This window comes from Diceros bicornis, chromosome 28 (assembly GCF_020826845.1).
Source record: "Diceros bicornis minor isolate mBicDic1 chromosome 28, mDicBic1.mat.cur, whole genome shotgun sequence".
NCBI classification, from domain to species: domain Eukaryota; kingdom Metazoa; phylum Chordata; class Mammalia; order Perissodactyla; family Rhinocerotidae; genus Diceros; species Diceros bicornis.
The window spans coordinates 42,979,718-43,001,701 of NC_080767.1; the positions used below are offsets into that span (position 1 = coordinate 42,979,718).

At 64.1% G+C, this 21,984-nt stretch overlaps 1 protein-coding gene across 1 annotated transcript in view; it reads right to left on the minus strand.

Moving 5' to 3' along the window:
• Positions 1-21,984, minus strand: part of KCNT1 (potassium sodium-activated channel subfamily T member 1) — a 77,025-nt gene that overhangs the window by 13,736 nt on the left and 41,305 nt on the right. Inside the window, exons 3-23 of the mRNA XM_058524517.1 lie at positions 21,513-21,592; positions 20,729-20,828; positions 18,543-18,599; positions 17,520-17,568; positions 17,369-17,428; positions 17,198-17,272; positions 17,047-17,130; positions 16,213-16,307; positions 14,746-14,926; positions 10,953-11,117; positions 10,196-10,332; positions 9,071-9,134; positions 8,806-8,914; positions 8,168-8,276; positions 7,171-7,320; positions 6,507-6,745; positions 5,947-6,181; positions 4,409-4,514; positions 2,797-2,969; positions 2,100-2,171; positions 1,739-1,873 (exon numbers count right to left, since the gene is read on the minus strand). Coding sequence (XP_058380500.1) covers positions 1,739-1,873; positions 2,100-2,171; positions 2,797-2,969; positions 4,409-4,514; positions 5,947-6,181; positions 6,507-6,745; positions 7,171-7,320; positions 8,168-8,276; positions 8,806-8,914; positions 9,071-9,134; positions 10,196-10,332; positions 10,953-11,117; positions 14,746-14,926; positions 16,213-16,307; positions 17,047-17,130; positions 17,198-17,272; positions 17,369-17,428; positions 17,520-17,568; positions 18,543-18,599; positions 20,729-20,828; positions 21,513-21,592 — 2,475 coding nt within the window. The remainder of the gene's footprint in view (positions 1-1,738; positions 1,874-2,099; positions 2,172-2,796; positions 2,970-4,408; positions 4,515-5,946; positions 6,182-6,506; positions 6,746-7,170; positions 7,321-8,167; positions 8,277-8,805; positions 8,915-9,070; positions 9,135-10,195; positions 10,333-10,952; positions 11,118-14,745; positions 14,927-16,212; positions 16,308-17,046; positions 17,131-17,197; positions 17,273-17,368; positions 17,429-17,519; positions 17,569-18,542; positions 18,600-20,728; positions 20,829-21,512; positions 21,593-21,984) is intronic.

Consider the following 21,984-nt stretch of genomic DNA (forward strand, 5'->3'; position numbering starts at 1 on the left):
GGGCGGGGTCCCGTGGTCACTGACGCGGGGAGGGGTCACAAGGGGTCCCGTGGTCACGGACGCGGGGAGGGGGCTCAGGGCGGGGTCCCGTGGTCACGGATGTGGGGAGGGGGCTCAGGGCGGGGTCCCGTGGTCACAGACATGGGGAGGGGGCTCAGGGCAGGGTCCCGTGGTCATGGATGTGGGGAGGGGGCTCAGGTCAGGGTCCCGTGGTCACAGACATGGGGAGGGGGCTCAGGGCGGGGTCCCGTGGTCACAGACATGGGGAGGGGGCTCAGGGCGGGGTCCCGTGGTCATGGATGTGGGGAGGGGGCTCAGGGCGGGGTCCCGTGGTCACGGACGTGGGGAGGGGTCACAAGGGGGTCCCGTGGTCATGGATGTGAGGAGGGGGCTCAGGTCAGGGTCCCGTGGTCACAGACATGGGGAGGGGGCTCAGGGCGGGGTCCCGTGGTCACAGACATGGGGAGGGGGCTCAGGGCAGGGTCCCGTGGTCACAGACATGGGGAGGGGGCTCAGGGCGGGGTCCCGTGGTCACTGACGCGGGGAGGGGTCACAAGGGGTCCCGTGGTCACAGGTGTGGGGAGGGGGCTCAGGGCGGAGTCCTGTGGTCACAGACATGGGGAGGGGGCTCAGGGCAGGGTCCCGTGGTCATGGATGTGGGGAGGGGGCTCAGGGCGGGGTCCCGTGGTCACGGACGTGGGGAGGGGGCTCAGGGCAGGGTCCCGTGGTCACGGACGTGGGGAGGGGGCTCAGGGCAGGGTCCCGTGGTCATGGATGTGGGGAGGGGGCTCAGGGCGGGGTCCCGTGGTCACAGACATGGGGAGGGGGCTCAGGGCAGGGTCCCGTGGTCATGGATGTGGGGAGGGGGCTCAGGGCGGGGTCCCGTGGTCACGGACGTGGGGAGGGGTCACAAGGGGGTCCCGTGGTCATGGATGTGGGGAGGGGGCTCAGGTCAGGGTCCTGTGGTCACAGATGTGGGGAGGGGGCTCAGGGCGGAGTCCTGTGGTCATTGATGTGGGGAGGGGGCTCAGGGCGGAGTCCTGTGGTCATGGATGTGGGGAGGGGGCTCAGGGCGGGGTCCTGTGGTCACAGGTGTGGGGAGGGGGCTCAGGGCGGAGTCCCGTGGTCATGGATGTGGGGAGGGGGCTCAGGGCGGGGTCCTGTGGTCACAGATGTGGGGAGGGGGCTCAGGGCGAAGTCCTGTGGTCATTGATGTGAGGAGGGGGCTCAGGGCGGGGTCCCGTGGTCACAGACATGGGGAGGGGGCTCAGGGCGGGGGTCCCGTGGTCACGGACGTGGGGAGGGGTCACAAGGGGTCCCATGGTCACGGATGTGGGGAGAGGTCACAAGGGGGTCCCGTGGTCATGGATGTGGGGAGGGGGCTCAGGTCAGGGTCCTGTGGTCACAGATGTGGGGAGGGGGCTCAGGGCGGGGTCCTGTGGTCACAGATGTGGGGAGGGGGCTCAGGGCGGGGTCCTGTGGTCATGGATGTGGGGAGGGGGCTCAGGGCGGGGTCCTGTGGTCACAGATGTGGGGAGGGGGCTCAGGGCGGGGTCCTGTGGTCATGGATGTGAGGAGGGGGCTCAGGGCGGGGTCCTGTGGTCACAGGTGTGGGGAGGGGGCTCATGTGTGGGGAGAGGTGTCACAGTGGGCCTCCTCATGGCTGAGGGTCTGGCTCAGAATGGGGTTTGAGTCCCCAAGAGCCCCCTGCTGCCCCGCGGCCCCCCGCAGCCCTCACCGGAACATGGTCTGCACGTTGACGATGGTCTTGGCGTCGGCCATGTAGTCCTCCTCGGCGCTCATGGTGCTCTCCTTGTCCACCACCACCAGGTTGTCAGCGTAGATGATGCCGCTCTGCAGCAGGCTGTCCAGGCTGCGGGAGAACCACGTGCTGGGCTCCCTGGGGCTGGGCCGGGGGCCCCGGGCCCTTCCTATGGGTCACCTTGCCCTCCCTCCCCCTCTGTGGGGGGTCTGCGACCAACTGGCCTCCCCACACCCCAGACAGAGGAGACCTTGGAGGAGGAGGGGAGGGGGTCCTTCTGCTAAGAGACGGGTAGACGCCCCACCCGCTGGGCTCCGCAGGGGCGGCCTGGCCTTACTTGTCCACGGAGCCCTCCATGTAGTAGACCATGGGGAAACAGCAGATGGCCTCCAGGAAGTGGTGGTCGGGCCTGTGGGGACAGCAGGCCCTGTGGCGCCCGTCCCGCTCTCCCGCCCGCCCTCACACCCCGCCTGGGCCTGCCCTGGGTGAGCAAGGGTCCCCCAGGACCACAGCATGGACCTGGGGCCTTTAGAGGACAATGGGCAGCTCTTTATTTTACCCAAGGGGAAACTGAGGCCCCAGGGGTGGGACTTGCCCAGGTCAGACAGCCAATCTGGACCCTGGGCTCTGGGCTGCCAGGCCTCTAGGGGTAAAGGTGCGGGTGCGCAGGCCCTGTCAGGAGCTCACAGTCGCTACCAAGGGCCAGAGGGTGTGGGGGCCAGAGCTGGGGAGGAGCTGGGGGCGTCTGCAAGTGGGGAGTGAGGAGTGCGCTTTCTAGTGGGAAAGGACCAGGCCCGGGGACCAGGGTGGTTCCCGCCCCCCACACCCACCCCAAAGGTCAGAGGCGGGCCCAGGCGGGGCAGGGGCCCGGGGTGGACATGGTGTGCTGAGCCCTCTGTGGCCTCCCTCCACCCTGGCGGGGTCTGCAGACTCGGGGCCCCAGGCCAGGCCTGCACCCTCGTCAGACCCGGGCGGTGCTGACCGGGCCGCGGGGCCGGCCCTGCCTCGGCTCGGACGCCGGCGCCGGGGCTCACTTGTTGTCCAGCAGCAGCACGATGGGGTTGAGCTCCCTGCGCGAGCGGTAGTAGGCCCGCAGCGGCACGATGAAGTTGTACAGCCCGTTGCCCGCCGTCTCCGCCGAGACGATGATCAGCTTGTTCTTGAAGCCGTAGGCCTTGGCGTCCTCGTAGCTGTTGTGCTTGCAGCCCTGCGGAGAGGAACGGATGCTGCCACGGCCGGCCGCGGGGACGCCTCAGGAAGCTGGTCCTGGGCACTCGGCCTGGTCCTTTCCTGGCCTGCACGAACCCCAGGGGAGCTACACGCGCCACCAGACCCCTGTCCTCGCCTGCTGGCGGCTGCTCCAGGTCAGCCCTCCACACGGAGCAGACCGGCAAGTGGGGGCCGCGGCGGGGACAGTCACGTCAGGGAGGCAGGGGAGGCGTCTGTGGGAACACGTGGTTTTAGCAGATGCCGAAACGAAGAGACGTGTCGTGTGTGTGTAAACACATTTTGCAGCTCCGTCCACCGAGAGGCCCAGGCGCACTGACACTCTAGGAGCATGCCCGGCGCCCAGATCTCGGTTTCTAAACATCATTTTCCACGAAAAGGAACCAGGATTCCTTGGAGAAGTGGTTGGTCCCAAGAGCGGAGCAGGGCAAGCCCGAGATGGGCGGGAACACAGTGAGTTTGAAAGCACAAAGTGTTCACAGGAGGCCCTGGAAGCCAGCCTGAAGGGCCCACCAGCAAAACCGGGGAAGTCCGAGCATCAAAATCAGTAATGATCCGTAAGGGACGATGGTGCTGAAGAACAGGCAACGGGTCCTAACCCTCTGAATATCAGGGATCCGGGAGTTCACACTGATGTATGTGAATGAAGAAAACCGTCCCTGCGGGAGGAGGGGAAGCGATTCCTACAGCAGATCACTGACAACTGTGAAGGGAGTTTGGAATTAGAAAGCCACCTCGTGACGCTGGGACCAGCTCGTGGGAATTCAGTGCGGAGCGCTCATCTCCCGAGTCTCCACGTCTCCCCTGTTGACTCACTAACTGCAAAGGCAGAAACAGCAGTTTCCACAGCGGAGAAACCTGGGGGCGCCACTGTCCCACGTGATCTATGCTGCACCCACGGGGACGGCTCCAAGGGCACGCGTCCCCTGTGGGCCTTCCCACCCCAAAAGCACAAGCCGAGTCTTCTTACGAGAAAACATCAGCACACCCAAGGCCCAGAGGCCCGAGGGAGAGCTGAGGAATGTTCCAGATTGAGGGAGACAGAGACACGACAGCTAAATGCAGAGCACAATCAGGACCGGCTCTCGACCGGAGAGCGTGGCCATGAGGGACAACCAGGCACCGTCGGCGCATTTTCAGTGTGGCCGGTGGATCAGACGCCGTGTCCCGATGTTGGTGCGTGGACTGTGGTCACGAGGGCGCCATCCTCGCTCTCAGGAGACGCTGGTGCAGGAGGGGCGGGGTCCCGCCTGCTCTAGATGTTTCAGAAGACACGCCTCTAACACGGGAGGGAACGTGACCGTCCGTGCCTCTGGGTAAAAGGTCCGGGGTTCCCCCCCCTCCCCGGGTTCTCAGCGTCCCGTAAGTTTGCAGTTGTGTCGGAATGTAGTCATGTGGAGCGCGGCCAGCAGGACCCACCTTGTCCAGCCGCAGGCAGCAGAACGGGGCTTTCACGGGCAGGAGGTGGCACAGGGTGGGCGAGCTGCCAATGTAGGGCGAGTTGGGGGGATAGCCCTTCACGTACCTGGGGGGCAGACAGGAGCCCTCAGCACCATGGCCATTCCCACCCTCGCATCCGAGACCAAGTGTGCGCTGCAGGGCCCGCCCCAGGCAGCCACACGGGGGCGCCAAACCCCGCGGACCCAGCCCTGCGGGATGGCCGTCTGTGCAGAGGAGCTCCCTGCTGCTGCCCCCCTCCCACCCAGGAAGCCCCAGGATGCCCGTGATCAGCCCCCAGCCACCCCAGGAAGGAGGTGCAGGAAGGAGGGCTGTGCCCGGACTGCTGTTTTTCCCCTGGGGGTTTGGGGTGAGATTCCATGCAACACGCACATGCACACACAACACACACGACTGTGCACACGGACACATACAACATATGCCATGCACACCTAGATACACACACACACACACACGAGCTTACACAAGGCCTGGAAGTACAACACTGAGGGGCTCCCCCAGGCACCCCCTCCCTGACGCCCCCAGCACCCCAGCCACTGGGCAGACACTGGCCCTCGGCCACTTCTCTACTCCCTCCCCCGGGCCAGGCTGGTCTCCCCAGCAGGCTGTGCCCCCCACCGTCCCCAACAGCACCCAGTGCACGCCACGTGGGGGGCGGCCACCCGCCGTGGCCCTGGCTGGAGCAGCCTGGGGAGGGGCTGGCCTGCTCTGTCTCCACTTGGCTGCAGGGACACGGCCTCAGAGGCCAGCCCTGCTACCCGCCCCATGGTGTCCAGGAGCCCTGGCCTGTCCCCCTCAACCTCGGAGCTGGTCCCCAGCAGCTGGTCTGTCTTTAAAGCGTGTTTACTCCACCCCAGAGGCAAAGGCCAGGAACAGAGAGTGGCCACGGTGACAGCCCAGTTGGGAGGAACGGGTTGCGCAGGCCGGCAGCTGGCCACGGCCCTGTTGTCAGGTGCTGCCTGTCTGTCCTGGCCGAGGTCAAGTGACCAAGAGTTGCTGAGGACAGACTGGGGTCTCTCGCATTTCGTAATCACAGCAGGAAGACCTGCCCCCCAATCTGGGGCAGGGTGACACCTCAGGATGGGCCAGTGGCCTCCACGCTTGCCCAGCATCCCGCCCTGGACTCCCTTATCTGTGACCTCTGCAGACCATGCTCAAAGGACAGCCGCCCCCACTGAACAGGCCATGGTACCAAGGCGTGAGGCTGAGGGCACAGCCCGGCTTTTGTGTCTGCGTGTCGGGGTCCCCAAAAGATTCCATTTGCCAAACAATGTCTCTCACAAAGCTGTTTGGAAGCTGTGATCCAGAGCATGGGGTGAGACCCAGGACCGCCACCCACTGGGGCACAGTGCCGCGCCAGCCGGGCCCACCTCTTCCTGGGCGCCTTGCACTCACAGGGACGCTTCCTTCCCAAGTGCGGCCACAGCCACCAGCCCCCGTCCAGCAGCCATCTCCTCTCCCCTTCCGTCTAAAGCTCTGCCCCTGCAGGCAGCACTCACTCCACCACGGACAGCCCCTCATCGTCCGACGGCGTCATCTCGTCCTCTGACTGGTCACTCAGCAGGTCGCAGGGCAGCAGGGCCGAGCTGTCGGCTAGCTCCAGGACGGGCGCGATGCTGGGCCGCCGGCTGCCTGAGCCGTTCTCTGTGGGCAGCGCCAGCTTGCCGCCCCCACCACCCCCGCAGCTCTGTGCCGGCTGGCACTCCGTGTTCTGGAGGTCCATGGCCACTGTCCCTGGAACAAAGCACCTGACTTGGCTGGCAGCCCCTCCTAGGCTCTGCTGGGGTGGCTGGTTCTGGAGTGGAGGTGGACAGAATGACCCCTGACCCAGGGCGGCCTCACCCCAGGCAGGTACTTGGACACCAATGCTGACAAAAGTCCCCGCAGGAAGGCCGGGATACCCCACTGGACTGAGGCCCAGAGAGACGTGACTTGCCCGAGGTCACCCTGCAGGCCCAGAAGAGCTGGTCTCCGGCCCCTCCCGACCTGGGCCGTGCGCTGGCAGGGTGCCCGCCCCCGGGGCCAGGAGCACGTCCCGCCCGCCTCCTCCGGGCCTCACCCATGGAGGCGATGATGCTGTGCACGGGCAGGCGGGAGGACCCCTCGTACAGGCCCTGCCCCGAGAAGCCCTTCCTCTTCTGCTTCTCCTCCTGCGTGAAGATGAAGGCCGAGTTCTCCTCCTTGGTGATGTTGATGTAGAAGCAGGTGTCAGAAGCGGCCAGGCTGTGCCGGGGCCCCGGGTTCAGCAGGATGCTCTTGTTCTCCTCCCGCTTCAGCCCGATGAGGCACACGCCGTACCTGGGCAGACAGGGCGGGGCGGCTCGACGGAGCCCCCCCCACCGCCAGGACCCTCGCGTTCCGCTCTGCCTCTGAACAACCCACGGGCCCCAAAGGCCCCCTCCCAGGCTCCCTGGAGGCTGACGGTTCAGGGACCCCATTTGGGGTCAGGCCTTCGGCCGGGCCCTCCCCTCATGGGTGTCGGGACCTCTTTGCACTTGACTCGAAGACCCGAGGTCAGCCTCACGTGAGCCTCAGACAGGAGGGGCCACGTGGCGGGTCTCACGGCTGCGTGGACAGACCAGGGTCCAAACGTGGACTCTGACATCGAACCTGGAGGCTGCCCCTCCTTGTCCACGCCACTGTCCCCAGCCTTCCACCCGCCCTGACCCAACCCGGGGGAGGTGGACGAGCCCCGCCCGCCTGCCCACCCGCCGGGCGCGTACTTCTTGTGCGCGTGGAAGGCGGCGTAGGTGAAGCTCTTGCCCTCGTACTCCCGGAAGAACTTGCTGTCGCCCATGCGCACGTGGTAAACCTCGTTGCCCGAGCAGCGTCCGTACATGCGCTGCCACTGCTCCGGCGACTCCTGGCCTTCCCTGGGCGGGCAGGATGTCACCTTGGCTGGCTGCCCCCCGCCCGCCCGGGGCTGGCAATGCCCCCCAGTTTGGCTTCTGACAGCAGTGGGTGGAGGCCAGCTTGGCCCCTGACCCTCCCCGTCTGGCCAAGCCTTGGAGGCAGGGTGAAGTGTCACTTGGCCAGTTTTAAAAAGCTGTAAACACAATGGTCTGAGTTTTAGGGGTGCCAAAATGTTTGGGGTCAAGACTGGCCTCGGCGGCCTGTGCGTCCTCCCAGGAACCCCAGGCCAGTGCCCTGCCCCCCTGCCTGGTCCGTGCTGTAGGGCCACCCAGGCCCCACAAGGAGCCGAGCACCTGTGTCGGGGGGCCCAGCCCCCCGCCTAGTCCCTCCTCTGTCCCAGGGCCACCCCTTGCCTCTGGTGGGCTCTGCCTGTGTCCCCAGGCCCAGGTGCTGTGAACCAAACGCACCTTCTCCCCCAAACCAAGCCCCAGCAGTGCAGTCACCGAGCTCAAGACCCAGGGCTCCCCTGGTCCCCCGCCCGGCCCTTGCTCTACAGTGGGCCCTGCCTGCAACTCCCAGCAGCCCCCTGGCCACCCTCCAGCTCAGACTCCTCACTTGGCTGTTCAGAGCTCCCCAGTACCTACTGCTTCCAAAACAAGCCCAGCATCCTCAGCTGCGTCCATGTCCCGTGATCTCCCCTCCGCCATCCCTGGCATTTCCCCTGGGCTCACCCCCTCCCTGGGCGGGACCTCTGCCCACGGCACATGCCCCCTCCCATCACAGGTCTCCTCGTCACCCCCTGCCTGGTCTCCCCGGTATGGGGGGGGTGGGGGCGGGGGGGGGCGGTCCCGTGGTGGTGGCACTCACTGGCCGCGGGACGTGTGCACCAGCAGGGTGATGAGCGTGGACGTGGCCGGGCAGATGCAGTTCAGGGCCAGCAGGGCATACTTGCACTCCTCCTCACACACCACGTGGTCTATGGGCACAAGGGTCCCGGGTTGCTGCTGGACCTCCCTGCCGCCCCCACAGCAGATGCCCCCTTGCATGGCACCCTCCCTAGAGCCCCCCTGTCTGCTCCACAAACTCTCTGTCAGCCCTGGCCAGCACCCCACCCCCGGGAGCCTCTTTGTTCTCCGGGTACTTCTGTGCTCATCTCCCAGCTTGACTGACAGCTCCAGGGCTGGGCGGGGCCTGCTCACCTGCCCCACTCCCCCCGCCCCACCCTGAGAGAGCTCAGACACCCCCACAGGGTGCTCACCAGATGCATGTGCCCCTCCCCTGCCCTTGGCTCCTGCCCTCACTGACCCCAGGGCCCCCAGGTGCAGGACCAGCATCCAACAGCTGGTCCTGCGTGGGCTCTGCCTCCAACCCCCTTGGTGAGGACAGAGCTCAGCTGTCCCCCGCCTCGCCCCTGCGTGCTCCTGGTGCATGGCACTCTACTCCTCCAGCCCTCGAAGGTGCACAGTCACCTGTGTGCACACACATGGCTCCCAAAATGCACGTACCTGCGAACTTGACGTGAAACTTGTTCTCAGGCTTGAGAATCTGGACGTAGAGGGGGCAGTTGGGGGCAAAGTCCTTCACAGCCCAGGCGCGCAGGATGGTCTGGTGGTCCTGGGCGTGGGGGGGGGGAGGTAAGGGCTGCGGGGCGGCAGCAGGTGGGGGGCGGCTCTCTGCCTCCAGGAGCCCTCCCCCTCTGGCCGCAGGTGGGTACACGGTGGGAAGCAGCAGTGGGCTCTGCCTGGGTCCGGGCGGGGTGGGGTCACTCACCGCTGCTGTGCGGTCCACCTCGTTCCGGCTGCTGAGGATGAAGCAGGCCTCCCCGTTGTCCATCCTGCAAAGCACCAGGTCTGAGTGCTGCCTGGAGCCGTCTCCCCCGTCAGGGGCTTGGGACAGAGGCTGGAAGGGGGGGCCCCGTCTAGATCTCGCCAAACTCTGCGCTAACAACCTGGCGTCGGGGCACTGACCAGCCGTGGGGCCATCCTCTGTGCCCCCATCAACCTGGGTGGGGCCGGGGTGTGCGAGGGAGGGGAGCACTTGATGGCAGAGACGCTGGGTCCCGCCCGTCGGCCTATCCCCTGGGGACAGGCTGCCTGAGATCTGGGGACCCATGACCAGTTCCACTCCCCTCCCATCCCCCAAGAGCCCTTGGCTGCAGAAGGGGCGCTGGAGAAACTGTCCCCTCAGGTCACCCAGCAGCCTGCCTTGTCCCTGCCCAGCCACTGCCTCTCCCCAGGGGGTCTGGGGCTGGGGCTGGATCACAAGACAGGCTGGACCCCTGGTCACAGCCGCCTCTGGGCAGGAGGCTTGATTCCTGTCTCTGATTTTACGGGCGAGACAGTGGGGCCCAGGGCTCAGGAGGCGGGTGGGTGAAGGGACCCGGATGCGGGGTCTCCTGCCTCCTGCCGGCCCCCCCACAACCCACATTTCACCACAGGGACGCATCAGTCTCCTAGAATGAAATGGTGACAAGGAGAGGGGCTCCTGGGGTGTCTCAGAATGTGCACCAGCACATTCTGGAAAATTCCATTTAACAAGTCTTCTTACCTCAAGTCACTCTGTCAGCCTATCTTTAAAAGAAAACCCGCCCACAGCCCATGTCTTCCCACCTGCAGCCACAGTCCCACCCCATCTACTTTGAGCCTCTCCTGGAACGTGACAAAGAACATCCCCCAGAGGAGCAGGGGAGAGGGGACTTCTGGGAGGCTGACCCAGCAAGGTCACTGCGGGGCCTGGCTCGCCCGGCGGTTGGTGGGCACAGAGCTGAAGCTGCTGCTGCCCTGATGGCTGGGCCCCTCTGCCTGCTGCACACTGGCCCACCCTCAAGGCCACTGCTTGACTGGCTCAGGACTGCACCCCTGCCACCAGAGCTAACCTCCCCTCCCTTGGGCTCACTTGGCTCGCATGAGGTCCTGGTCCTTGAGAGCTGAGCCCTGGAGGTAGATGACCCGCTGAGACCATAGGGGGATCTGCAGGACCCTTCGGACCTGGACGTCCATCTCGGTGGGACACAGGATGACCACGTAATAGTCCTGCAGGCCAGCCCGGGTTAGCCCCCTCGTGAACTCACCCCGGCCCCGCCTTCCTGGGGTTTCACACCCACCGCCTCTTGGGACCCCCAGGCCTCCCAGTGATGGTGTATCTGTCAGTGAGGAAAGGCGGGATGCCCACAGACCCACCCCCACAGTGTGGAAAACCACCTAGGCTGCCACCCTTCACTGTACAGGTGGGAAAAGGAAGCCCAGAGCGCTCTGGACAATCTGGGGGAGGGCGGGGCCCCCCTGGAGCGGGGGCGTGACCGTGGGCAGGGCCTCACCTGGAGCAGGGGCAGGGCCGTGGGCAGGGCATCCCCTGGAGTCGTGGGAAGGGGCTCACCTGGAGCTGGGGCGAGGATGGGGCCGGGTCTCCCCTGGAGCCGGGCCGGGGGGCGGGGCTGTGGGCGGGGCCTCACCTGAAGTCGTGGGAAGGGGCTCACCTGGAGCCGGGCGAGCATGGGGCCGGGTCTCCAGTAGAGCCGGGCCAAGGGCGGGGCCTCACCCGGCACCCGGGCGGGGGGGCGGGGCTGTGGGCGGGGCCTCACCTGCGGTAGGGGCGGGGCCTCCCCTGGAGCCTGGGCGGGGGTGGGGGGTGGGGGGGGGAGGCGAGGCCTCACCTGGAGCCGGGGGTGGGCGTAGAACTCGTTGAGGAAGTCCATGAGCAGGTCGATCTTGAGGGAGCTGACGCACAGGATCACGTGCTTCTCCGTCTGGGCCCGGTGGCGGCTGTAGTTGCCCCCCGACTTCTGCCGCTCCATCCACAGGTAGACGAGCTCCTCAAACTGCAGGTAAGAGCGAGTGAGTGCCAGGTGGCCCGGGGCAGGGCGAGCTGTGGGTGACGGCATCTTCGTGGGAGCAGCAGACGCGGAGCCCCAGGCAGCACAGAGCAGGGACGAAGGGAGGAGGGGCGGACCGGGCAGAGGCCCGAGCAGGACCAAGGAGGCCGGGCAAGGATGGAGCCGCATCCCGACCACGTCTCGGAACAAGGCGGTGTGCGCATCACAGGCCACGCGAGGGGCCATGCGGGGAGAGAGTGGACGTCCTTGCTGGTGTGTGGGATAGCGGGAGACACAGCACGTCCAGCTCCAGGCCCCAAGCAGCCAGGCCACCATTACTGGATGCCGAGGTCTGCTCTCTGGACATCCAGGTGTCTATGAGCCCTTGGGTCTCCCATCAGCACCTGAGACCCATTTTGGAGAAGCCTGAAGGTATCGGGTATTGATATTCTCAGCCACACAATGAGGAAGCCAGACTCCCACGTGGAGGGAACACTTTCCGTGCTCCTGGTTAGAGCCCAGTCAAGGGTGTGGGTGATTCGAGGCTGCAGGTCTGGGGACACTGTCCTCCCCGGCCCACACTTCCTGGATGTGAGCTTTGGGTGTTGGGAGTCCTTTTAAATTAGGAAAACGACGTAAAAGTGTGCGTTATCACAGAGCCGACCGCTGCCGGGGCGGTGTGTGTGTGTGTGTCTGTGTGTGTGTGTGTGTGTGTGTGTGTGTGTGTGTGTTCTCCGCGGAGCTGTCTGGGGTGCTGACGCCGCCAGTCTCTGACTCCGCTCTGCAGGCGGGAGCCCGACCCTGTGAGAGTCCCCTGCTGTTTCTATCTCAAGCATGAGGTCATTCGTTATTTAACACAGTTTAAAATAAACCACAGCAGCTACCCTCTATGGTGCCCACCTGTGCCGTGTGATGTGCTAGTGTCTCGCTGAAATGAATTTAACGAGCACCTATTGGGTTCTGGTAACAAGACCCCATGGCCTGAAGCACAGGACTGGCTCCATAGCTGGGAGGGGCCCGAGACCCCAGGGTGATCCCTGAGGCCCGTGCAGGGTGGGGCTCTGATGGCTGACACCCTGGGCTCAAGCCTCACCTGTCACAGGTATGCAGCTCTGAGCCTAAGTTCCCTCACCGGCAAAATGGCATGACAGTGCCTTTCCCCTGGGGCTGTGGTGAGGGTTAGATGATCTACCTGTAGAGGATTCAGTAGGGACCCCTAAAATTCACGTCCACCCAGAACTGCCAAATGTGACCTTATTTGGAAATAGGGTCTTTGTAGATGCGATGAGATCAGAGGCGATTTGGGGTGGGCCCTAAATCCAATGGCTGTGTCCTTACAAGCAGAGGAGAGGACACAGAGACACACAGGAAGAAGCTGCGTGACAACAGAGGCAGAGATTGGAGAGATGCAGCCACAAGCCAGGGACGCCCAGGACAGCTGGCACCACCAGGAGCTGGAGGGAGGCAAGGGGCAGATGCTCCCTCAGAGACTCCAGAAGGAGCCGGCTCTGCCCACTCCTCGATTTCAGACTCTGGCCTCCAGACTGTGAGAGAGTAAACTCCTGCTGCTTTAAGCCCCCGGCTTGTGGTACTTTGTTGTGGTGGCCCCTGGAAGCTGCCACTGATGAGTGAGGACATTCAGCCCTGAGCCGGGAGAATGCTGTCAGCTGTCATCACGACTACCTCTGGGGGGACGTTACAGCAGGCACTTCATTGTCTCTTCTCTAAGGGCTAACGTGGGAGTGTGGTTGAGTGGAAGAACACAGGAAGGTTATGGGGACTGTCCCTTACCATCCCGGGCGAGATACCCAGCCTTTCCAAGTTAACGAGGGAGGCAGGAAGCTGCCCCAACAGTTAGCCAGCTGCATCCTTGGTGCCCATCCTCCACTCTGGCCTCCAAGGGGACTCATGTGCTGGCCTGATGCCAGGCCCTGCAGGCCTCCCTCTCCTCGGGGCATCCCTCCTGCCTGTGTCAGGCCTGAGTGCCCAGCCCAGCCTGGCTGGAAGGTCCACAGCAGCGGAACACGGGCACAGCCTCAATGGGGGATGGGGGGGTGGGGGAGGGGAGGGGGGAGAGTCCAAAATGCCCTCAGGCAGGAAACCTGGTTGCCTTGCACCATTTAAGTTGAAACCACACACGACCCATCTGTGCGTCCCTGAGACACACGCACAGGGCAACAGCCCCCAGACCGCTCCCTTAGGGAAGGGGAGTAGCCTGCAGGACTGACCGATCTCTCTCGCAATGTATTTCCTGAGTGGGACAGACCTTTTTTGCATGCTTGAAAGCATTCAGAATGGTAGTGTGAAAATATAATTTCAAACAAAAAATAAAAATAGATAATTTAATTATAATTAAAAACAAGTATGTTCATAATTTATAATTATATAATTAAAATACAACAAAATATAATACAAAACATAATTTTCAAAATATGAATTTAAAAACTTAAAAATCTAAAAAATATTAAAAATGTAATTTAGAAAACACAATTGTATAAAAACATAATTTGAACTGAGATTCAGAAGGCGGCCAGGGCTCTGTGGCCTGAGGGGGCTCTGCCAGGGAGTGTGAGGGGAGAGGTGGCCGTGGGGAGGAGGGAGCGTAGGGAGGACCCGGCTTCAGACGGAGGCTGAGGAGGAGGCCACTGCCAACCCAGGTCCAGGACAGAAAGTTCTGGTGAGCACGGTGGTGGGGGCAAGGCTGCTGGTAGGGTTCTCAGCCCCATAGGGGTCCGGGGGACACAGCAGGACTTGGCGGGGGAGCTGAGTTCTGGACAAGGGGAGAGCAGGGAGGACGGAGTGCCAGCTGGGGCTGGGGGCTCCGAGCTGCAAGGCGGGGTGGGGGCTGAGGGCCAGGGGGTGAGCTCAGGGTCAGCAGAGGCCCCACTGGGTGGACTGGCCCCATCATGGTGGCAGTTAGGCACCCTCCCCATCATGAATGTCCACCTTGGCAGCTGGTTCCCTCCAACCTCCCCCCACCAGTCCGCTACCCGGGCTTTTCCCTGCTGACTGAGGTGTTCGGGGTGCCCTCCTGCCCCAGCTCCTGGGGCAGCTGACAGCTGCCGCCTCGGTCCCTAAGGGAGGCCCCCTGACCCCGCCCTCTTCCTGAGAGGGCCCAGCCCACGACGGGGTTAGGGGGGCGCCTGAAGCCAGCCGGTCTCCTCTCCAGGCCTCCGCCTTTCATATGTAAACACAGGTGGGGACGGGGCTGGGCTGGGGTCCCACACCACCCCCACCTCGGCTCAACCGGCAGACTGGCCTTGGTGACAGGGGACAGGGAAGCAGCAGACAGCAGTCTGTGTGCCCCGCGTGGTCCTGACAGCTGCTGCTGCACCAGCTGAGGGCTCCTGACGGCCAGCCCCACCCCTGCATGGTGGGAAACGGCGCGCCGTCCACCCCAACAGCCCCTCTGCTCACACTCTGTGCCCTGACCAGGACCAGAAATGGAGCTGGCACGTGGCACCCAGACACCCGCTGTCCCCTCATTGTGAGAACGCCGTCCCTCGCTCACCGCCCTGACGGCTGCAGGCCTCACTAGTCACAGACCCCCAGCAGGCCCCTGGCAGGGCCCGCCAGGAAGTGGTGTCACCCCCTCCCTCTCCCGCCTCCCTGCTGGGCTGGGGCCAGGGCTCACCTGCAGAGGGAGCACCACGAGGGCCACGCAGATCATGATGACCACCAGCAGCTGGGACGGCCAGATCTTGGGCGTCACGTCGCCGTAGCCCACGGTGGAGAAGGTGACGATGCAGAAGTAGAAGGAGGTCAGGAGGGACAGGTTCTCGCCGGCCCGCTCCAGGTGCTGGATGCCGCAGGTCCTGAAACCGGGCAGCAGGGGCTGTGGGCAGGGCCTCAGCCACCTCCCAGCTCCTTTGGTGAAGCTCTGCCTGACCAGGGGACCTGGTCATCCGGAGACTGAGCAATGCGTGGCCGGGTCCCCCGGAGACACAGGCCGAGCCTGGGGGCCCCCATCACTGACAGGGGACCCTTCAACCTGGGCCTGAGTCCCGGCCAGGACGGGGTGTGCGGGCAGCTTGGCCGACTGGGGCTCCCAGCGCCTCTGCCTGCAGCCTGCCAGAGCCGGCACTCGGATCTCCCCCGCCTTCCCCTCCTGCTCCCTGGCCTTTCGAGGCCCCTGGAAAATTCGCTGGGAGCAAGGATGCAGGGCTGCGAGGGTTCAGTGTGGGCCTGGGGGTCAGTGGGAGCAGGTGCGGCCCCCGGGATGTGAGCCCCTGCATGCCACCCCCACCTCTCAAGGCCTCATCCTCACCCAGGAGATCAGACAGGGCGTGGGGCCCACTCAGCTCCCCGCCCGGTGCAGAGCTGGGCAGTCCTGTTTCCCACCAGTGAACCCGTGTTCCCATCCCCAGGCTGGGAGGTGCTGATGGCAGGCTCCAGGGGCCCACAGCACACAGCAGGGGGCAGCACACGGTGCTCAGGGACCCTCCCGGGGTGGACAGGTGGATGCACTGGCTGCGGGGGGTGGAGCCGGTGAATCACCCTGGAGGTTTCTACCCCGTGCATGCCCCGTCCGCGCCGCTCAGGTCTGTGTGTTGGGGGAGTAGGGTAGGGGAGGCAGGAAGTATGTGGACCTCCCTACCTCTCCGGCCTTGGTGCCTGCCCTGCATCCCTGCCTGGGGGACAGGTGGTGGTAACCAGTCTCACCAAGACCACGCTAGCCAGAGCCTCTGTGGGAACGCAGGCTGATACAGAAGCATGGGGGCTCTTGGCTCCAGGAGCCCCCACCTTTCCCCCTGGCTGCTCCCAGACCTCGCTCTCAGCTGATCCCCAAGCCAAAGGGTCCCCACCCAGTCAGGGGCCAGTCCCCCACCTGGGACCTGCCTCCCGAGGCACCAACCAGGAAGCCAGACCTGGGTCTCCCCGGGCCCCAGAGGACCTGGACTCGGGCCTGCTGCTGCCTGGGAACATGGGCTCCCAGCTGCCTCCCTGTTCTCAGTCCTGGCCGGGCCACCACCCGCCACCCCGGGGCCATGGCCTTCCTGACCTCTTGGACATGAGGGCCTGGCTCTGCCCAAGAAGAGCACTGCCCGCCACGGGGGAGCTCCGGACGCGCGGGGGCATCGCAGGGGGCGGTGGCACTCACCCCGTGAAGACCAGGCAGAGCAGGGTGCAGAAGAGGATGAGCACCTGGTTGAACATGGCCGACTGCGTCCGCAGGATGGCGCGGTGGAAGTCATTCTGCAGGAGGCAGCGCCGTCAGCGGCAGAGCCCGGGACCTGCCACAGAGCCTGGGGCCACTCCGTGGCCACGTGTCCCAAATACACATGAGAGCGAATGGAGAGGTGAGGGGTCTGGCCGTGGCTCCGTCCTGGGGAGGCCACAGGGCCCCGCGGCCGGTCACCCCGATCTCCTCTCTCGCTCTTGGGAGACCCCGTCCTGCCTCTGCCATGGGGGGCGAGGGCCAAGGGCCCAGAGCTGAAAGGCCCTGGGCAAAGGTCAGAGGCTGCGACCTCAGCCCCATACCCTCACTCTACAAGTAGGATGGGGGGTGAGCGGGGGGCCTGGGCTCGGAGGGGACAGTCAGCTGCCTGCAGACGTTTCTGTGACAGGGACCTCGCCCAGATGCTCAGCAGAGGGTCTGCCCGCTGCCCTGGTGTGCGTGTGGCCCTGGTTTCTGTGGTCCTGTTTGCTCTCACCTTGCACTTCACCCCCCCTCCCCGCAACTCATCTCCAGGGTCAGGAAAGCTCTGGGTGGATCCTGTCCTGTGTCAGGGCATGTGAAGGCTGGAGTTGGGCATTCACGGTGATAGATTACGTGTTTCCACTTGTCACCTGGCCTCCTGGGGCACCGAGGGGAGCTGGCCAGCTCTCCGCCAGGCCAGGGCCAGGGTGTGGCAAGCCGCCGCCCCGGAGGGTCCTGGGGGGCTGTGCAGAGGCGAGGCGGGAGGGCCGGGGGTCACCACGCGGCGCGGCTTACGATCATGTTCTCCAGCGCGTGCTTGGCCAGCCAGCAGTTCAGGAAGACGGGGATGAACAGGTTCCGCAGTGGCGCCCAGAATATCTACGGAGGAGATGGGTCAGAGGCTGCGGGCTCGGGCGGCCCGCTGCTCAGCTGGCAGCTCACCCACCGTGATGATGAAGGGCAGTGTGTTGATCATCTCCAGGACGAAGGAGACTCGGAAGATCTGCTCCCAGATGTTGCCCTGGGGGTAGGGGAGGGGCGGGGGAGAAAGACCAACCAGGGGGTCAGGGGACGGGGCGGGGGCTAGGGGAGGGCCGGGGCAGAGGGGGGCACTCACTTTGTAGCTGAGGTAAATGAGCAGCATCGTCTCCAAGAAGCTTATTATGGCCACGATGACCTGGGAGTGGGCAGGGAAGGAGCCTTTGAGTGGGGCCAGGGGAGGCAGCGCCTACCCAGAGCCCAGAGCCGCGCCCGCCCCCCCCACTCACCTGAATCACCCACAGAGCCATCTTCCTCTCCACCCACAGGATGGGTGCCCTGGGAGAGAGGGAAGTGAGCCTCAGGCGGGCGTCCCCCAGCCACCTGGGCCTCCGCTGACCCCAAGCCGCTCCTCGGTTGGACCGAGGGCACCACCTCACCCTCAGAGGGGACGAGAATGTGGAGGGAAGGGGAAGCCCCCAGGAAAGGAGGCTGGCAGGGCCGCCCTGGGAGGTGCCTGCTGTGGGGCAGCGCCGAAGGCTCAGAGGCCCCTTCACCCTGCACATGCTTGGACAAGGGCAGCCTGAGCCCCAGCTGGCCTCCCCTTCTCGCCCGGGCTCCTGGGGACGGGGCTCCTATGCACGTAGTTGCAGGGGAGGTGCTGACTGGCGTCCCCCTCGGTGTTCGTGATCTCGTTCCTCACCCATCAACAGGCAGGGCTACTGTGAGGTGAAACAGGACGGGGGACGCGAGAGACAGCCTCCGGACAAGCCCGGTGGTTGTAGAACAGAAGGGTGGCCGGCTCACAGGGCTGGGCGGGAAGTGCTGAGGGGGTGTGGGTGCAGGACAAGGGCTGAGAGGGGGCTGTCCCCCCTCATCTGAGAAAACGGGGCTCTGGGTGTTGGGGACAAGGCATGTGAGACAGGAGGTGGCCAAGCCCCTGGGGACACATCCCAACTTCTGGACCAGGCATCCTCGGTCACTCTGGGTCACTTCCCATTGCTTGACTGGGGCTCAGAGCATCAAGAACTGCGGAAGGAGCGACTGAGTACCCCACCCCCCGCTAGGGGCTGCCTGCCACCAGATGGGAAGACATGGTGGGTGGGTCTGGCCGGCTTTTAGTGACACTTGTAATTCTCAAATTGCTCCTGAAGGCCTCAGGGCACTCTGGAGGGACATCCGCAGCGCTGCCCACCACTTGGCCAGGGCCCCGGGGTCCAACTGGAGGGGATCAACCCTATCCAACCCCTGCCCTGGGCCTCCAAGTGGGAGTCAGGCCAGGGAAAGGTCCTCAAGCTGGGTGGTGAACTCACCAATTGATCTCGGAGGATGACTCATTGAAGGTGTAATTCTGCTTCCGGCAGCCCCAGCTGCGGAGAGACAGAGCTGGCCTGGCTGTGGCCCCTCCCCTCGCTGCCCCTGAAGGGACCCTTCCCAGGGTTGCCATGTGCTCAGGGAGCGTGGGGGGCACCCACCCAGGGCCAACCCCCCACATCTTGGACAGCATCTGTTCTCCAACACTTGGGCGAAGAGGCAGCCTGCCCCCGCCCTGCAGACCCCCAGGGAGAATCTCTAATGGAGAAGGGGCAGGCAGGCTGGACGAGGACACACCCACTCCGGGATGTGAGAGGTGGAGCCCAGGAGAGAGCTAGGGATGCCGCCTGGTCTGACCGCAGGCTGCTGGGGAAGGGCCGTGCATGGCCAGTGATGGACTGTGGAGCACTCAAGGCCTCTTGGAGGCCACAGCTGCCACAAACAAGGCTGGACAATGCCCGTGAGACAGAGAGAGAAAATCGAGCTCTCATCCCAAGGTGCTGGCTCCAAGACTCATGTCCCTAAGTCACTCCTGATGACAAGCCTCCTCAAGTCACCTGGACACCCGGCTGCTGGGAAGGCGGCAGGGGCATGGCAGACATGCTAGGTCTGCCTCAGATTGTAACCAATGCCAGGGTCACTGACCAAAGGGACCTCACTCTCCCAGATCCTCATGGTGACGAGCAGCTTCCTCCCCCTTTTCTCTCAAGTGACCCACTTCCCTCTGAGCCTTACTGGGGCTGTTGTTGCAAACTCAACACCCACGGAAGTGGCTGGCCGTACTCCTACCCATCCACCATCTGTCCATCCATCCATCCATCCTTCTATCCATTTGTATACCATCCATCCATCCACCATCCATCTATCCATCCATCCACTTATATATCATCCATCCATCCATTTATCCATCCATCTAGCCATCCACCATCCATTCATTTATCTACCATCCACCCACTCATCCATCCATCCATCCATCCATCCATCCATCCATCCATCCATCCATTATCCACCACCCATCCATCCAGCTATCCATAATTCAACCATCTACCTACCCACTCACCCATCCATTCATCCATTCTACCCATCCATCCGCCAGCCCTTTCATCCATCCATTTGCCTTCCCAATCCTAATTCTCAGAAATTAGAAAACATGATAGCAGAAATGAAAAACTCAACTAAAGAGCTGAAGATAAAGCTAAGGAAATTCCCCAGAAAGAGCAAGATGGAGAACAGGAGAGAGAGGATAAAAAACGTACAGGATCATTCCAGAATCCCACATCAGAATATCAGGAAGTCCAGAGAGACCACGTGGAGGAGATGGGGGAGGTATCCCCAAAGACTTAACTCAGACAAGCCCAGCCCTGAGTGGACCCAGCTCCGTGTCCCCTGGGACCAGCGCGGCAAGGAGAAGGGACCCATGCCACGGCGTCACGGAGGCTTGTCAGACATGGGCACAGAGAGAAGCTTCCACCAGCTTCCAGGGAAGAAAACCGTGCTTCCCACAAGGATCAAGAGAGGGGAAGGGCTCGGACGTCTCAACAGCAGCCAGAGCAGCAGGAAGACGACACAGCAAGAGAAAGACTGAGGCCCCACTCTCCTTCAGCCGTAGGCCCACCCCAGACCTCAGCCCTGAAGGTGGCAGGCAGCTTATTCCCACGGCCTTTCCCTGGAAGTCTCAGCAGCACGTGCTCCGTGCAGATGAAGGAGTGACTGAGGCAGAGGACACTGGAGGCCCAGGAGGAGCAGGTGAAACCAAGTGGAGCCCCGACAAAAGGCTCCCTCCTGCCTGCACTGGGGGCAGGGTGTCCCCACCCTGCAGGACCTGAAGGGAGCCCAGAGCCCCTCCCTGAGCCCCTCCCCTGCACCACTATGGGGGGCATCCTAGACTCTCAAGGAGAGATCTTTCCGGGTCCAGGAGCAGCTGCAAATGCAGCCACCGTCCACCGTTCTGCCTGGGCTGAGCCAGCAGATCAGCAGGACCCTGAGGGCAGTGTCCTGGGCACAGCTCTCTGGGGCACAGACACTGGGACAGGGGTCACATTAAGGAAGGAAGGACTCTCTAGGGCCCTGGGCAACGGGCACCCCAGGGGACAGGCTAGGTGCTGGGCACAGACCCCACACTGACCCCACTGGCCTCTCTGATGGCGGCAGGGCCCTGTGACCCCCAGCCCCACGGGTCACCCACCATCCGATCCCCAGGGCTGGGTCGTCCAGCAGGACACGGACGATGTACAGCAGGCAGGTGAGCAGCTTCAGGGAGAAGTTGAACAGCCGGATCCTCAGGCCTGCGGGAGGGGGACGTCAGGACTCCTGGGCCGCCCGGGGTCCCACTACGGTCCCCTGCCAACAGCTCCTCCCTCCACACCTCGGACACCCGGGGCTGGGCTGCCCCGGAGAAGCCAGCGTGGCCGCTATTGGGCCAGCCTCTGAGAGGCTCCATCCATGTCCTGCCTTACAGACGTGGGTGCAGAGGGCTCCCTGTGCCACTTGCTCCTTGAGGCAGGACAGGTGGGGGTGGGGGGAGCACGTGGATGAGCTGGGACCCATGGACACAACCTCCCCGCCCCGTCCTGCATCCCAGGAGGGGTCTGAGGTGGTCAAGCTCCTGCTGGGAAGGCTGGTGGGGGGAGCCTGCAGGGAGGGGGCCAGGGAGCCCCTCAGGGTGAGGGCGGGAGGCCTGGGGCCACAGGGAGGAGGGGAGCTGGTGCCCCGGAGGGCCACAGCCCAGCCCAGAGTCCAGCAGGGGTCAGGGTCCCCAAGGGTTCCGGGTCCCCTCTCCTGCTGGGTGGAAGGTGGCGTGAAGCTGAGATGAGGGGCACTCCCCACTGCCCCCTGCGCCCACCACTCTCCGACACAGCCCCCTTCTCTGCCCAGGCCCTTCCCCATACCAGCCTTCTCCGGGCATGCGCTTGGCCCGTCCCAGGAAGCTCGCTCCTGGCTCCCCCACCCTCTCCGCAGGCCCCACTCACTGGATCTTTGGTTTTTGATGAAGAACAGCTTGAGCCGCTCCTTGAAGGTATTCTCGTTGACGTAGAACTCCACCTGGACCCTGGGGAGCAGGACAGGTGTGTGGGGTTTTGGGCCAGGGGGGCTTGAGCTGGGATATAGGCCCAAAGCCCTGAGCCTGACTACTTCTCCCACACTGCAGGCACCGAGCAGACAGGCAGACAGATGGTGGCTGCACGGTCAACACCTCCACTCAGACCGGGAGGGTGCCCCAGTATCCAGTGTACCCATGTGCCCCCAGCAGACCTGCCTGCCGGCCCTTCCAAAGCCACTCAGCCCATTGACTGCCATCTTCTCAGGCCCAAGTGTCACAGGCAACCACCCCGTGTGCCCTGTGTGGCCCATGGCACAGGGCTCAAAATACACCATATCATCTACATAGAATGTTCCAGAAGCCGATGGTCAGTTGCTCTCTCTGGTGGCTGTGCCCTGAGG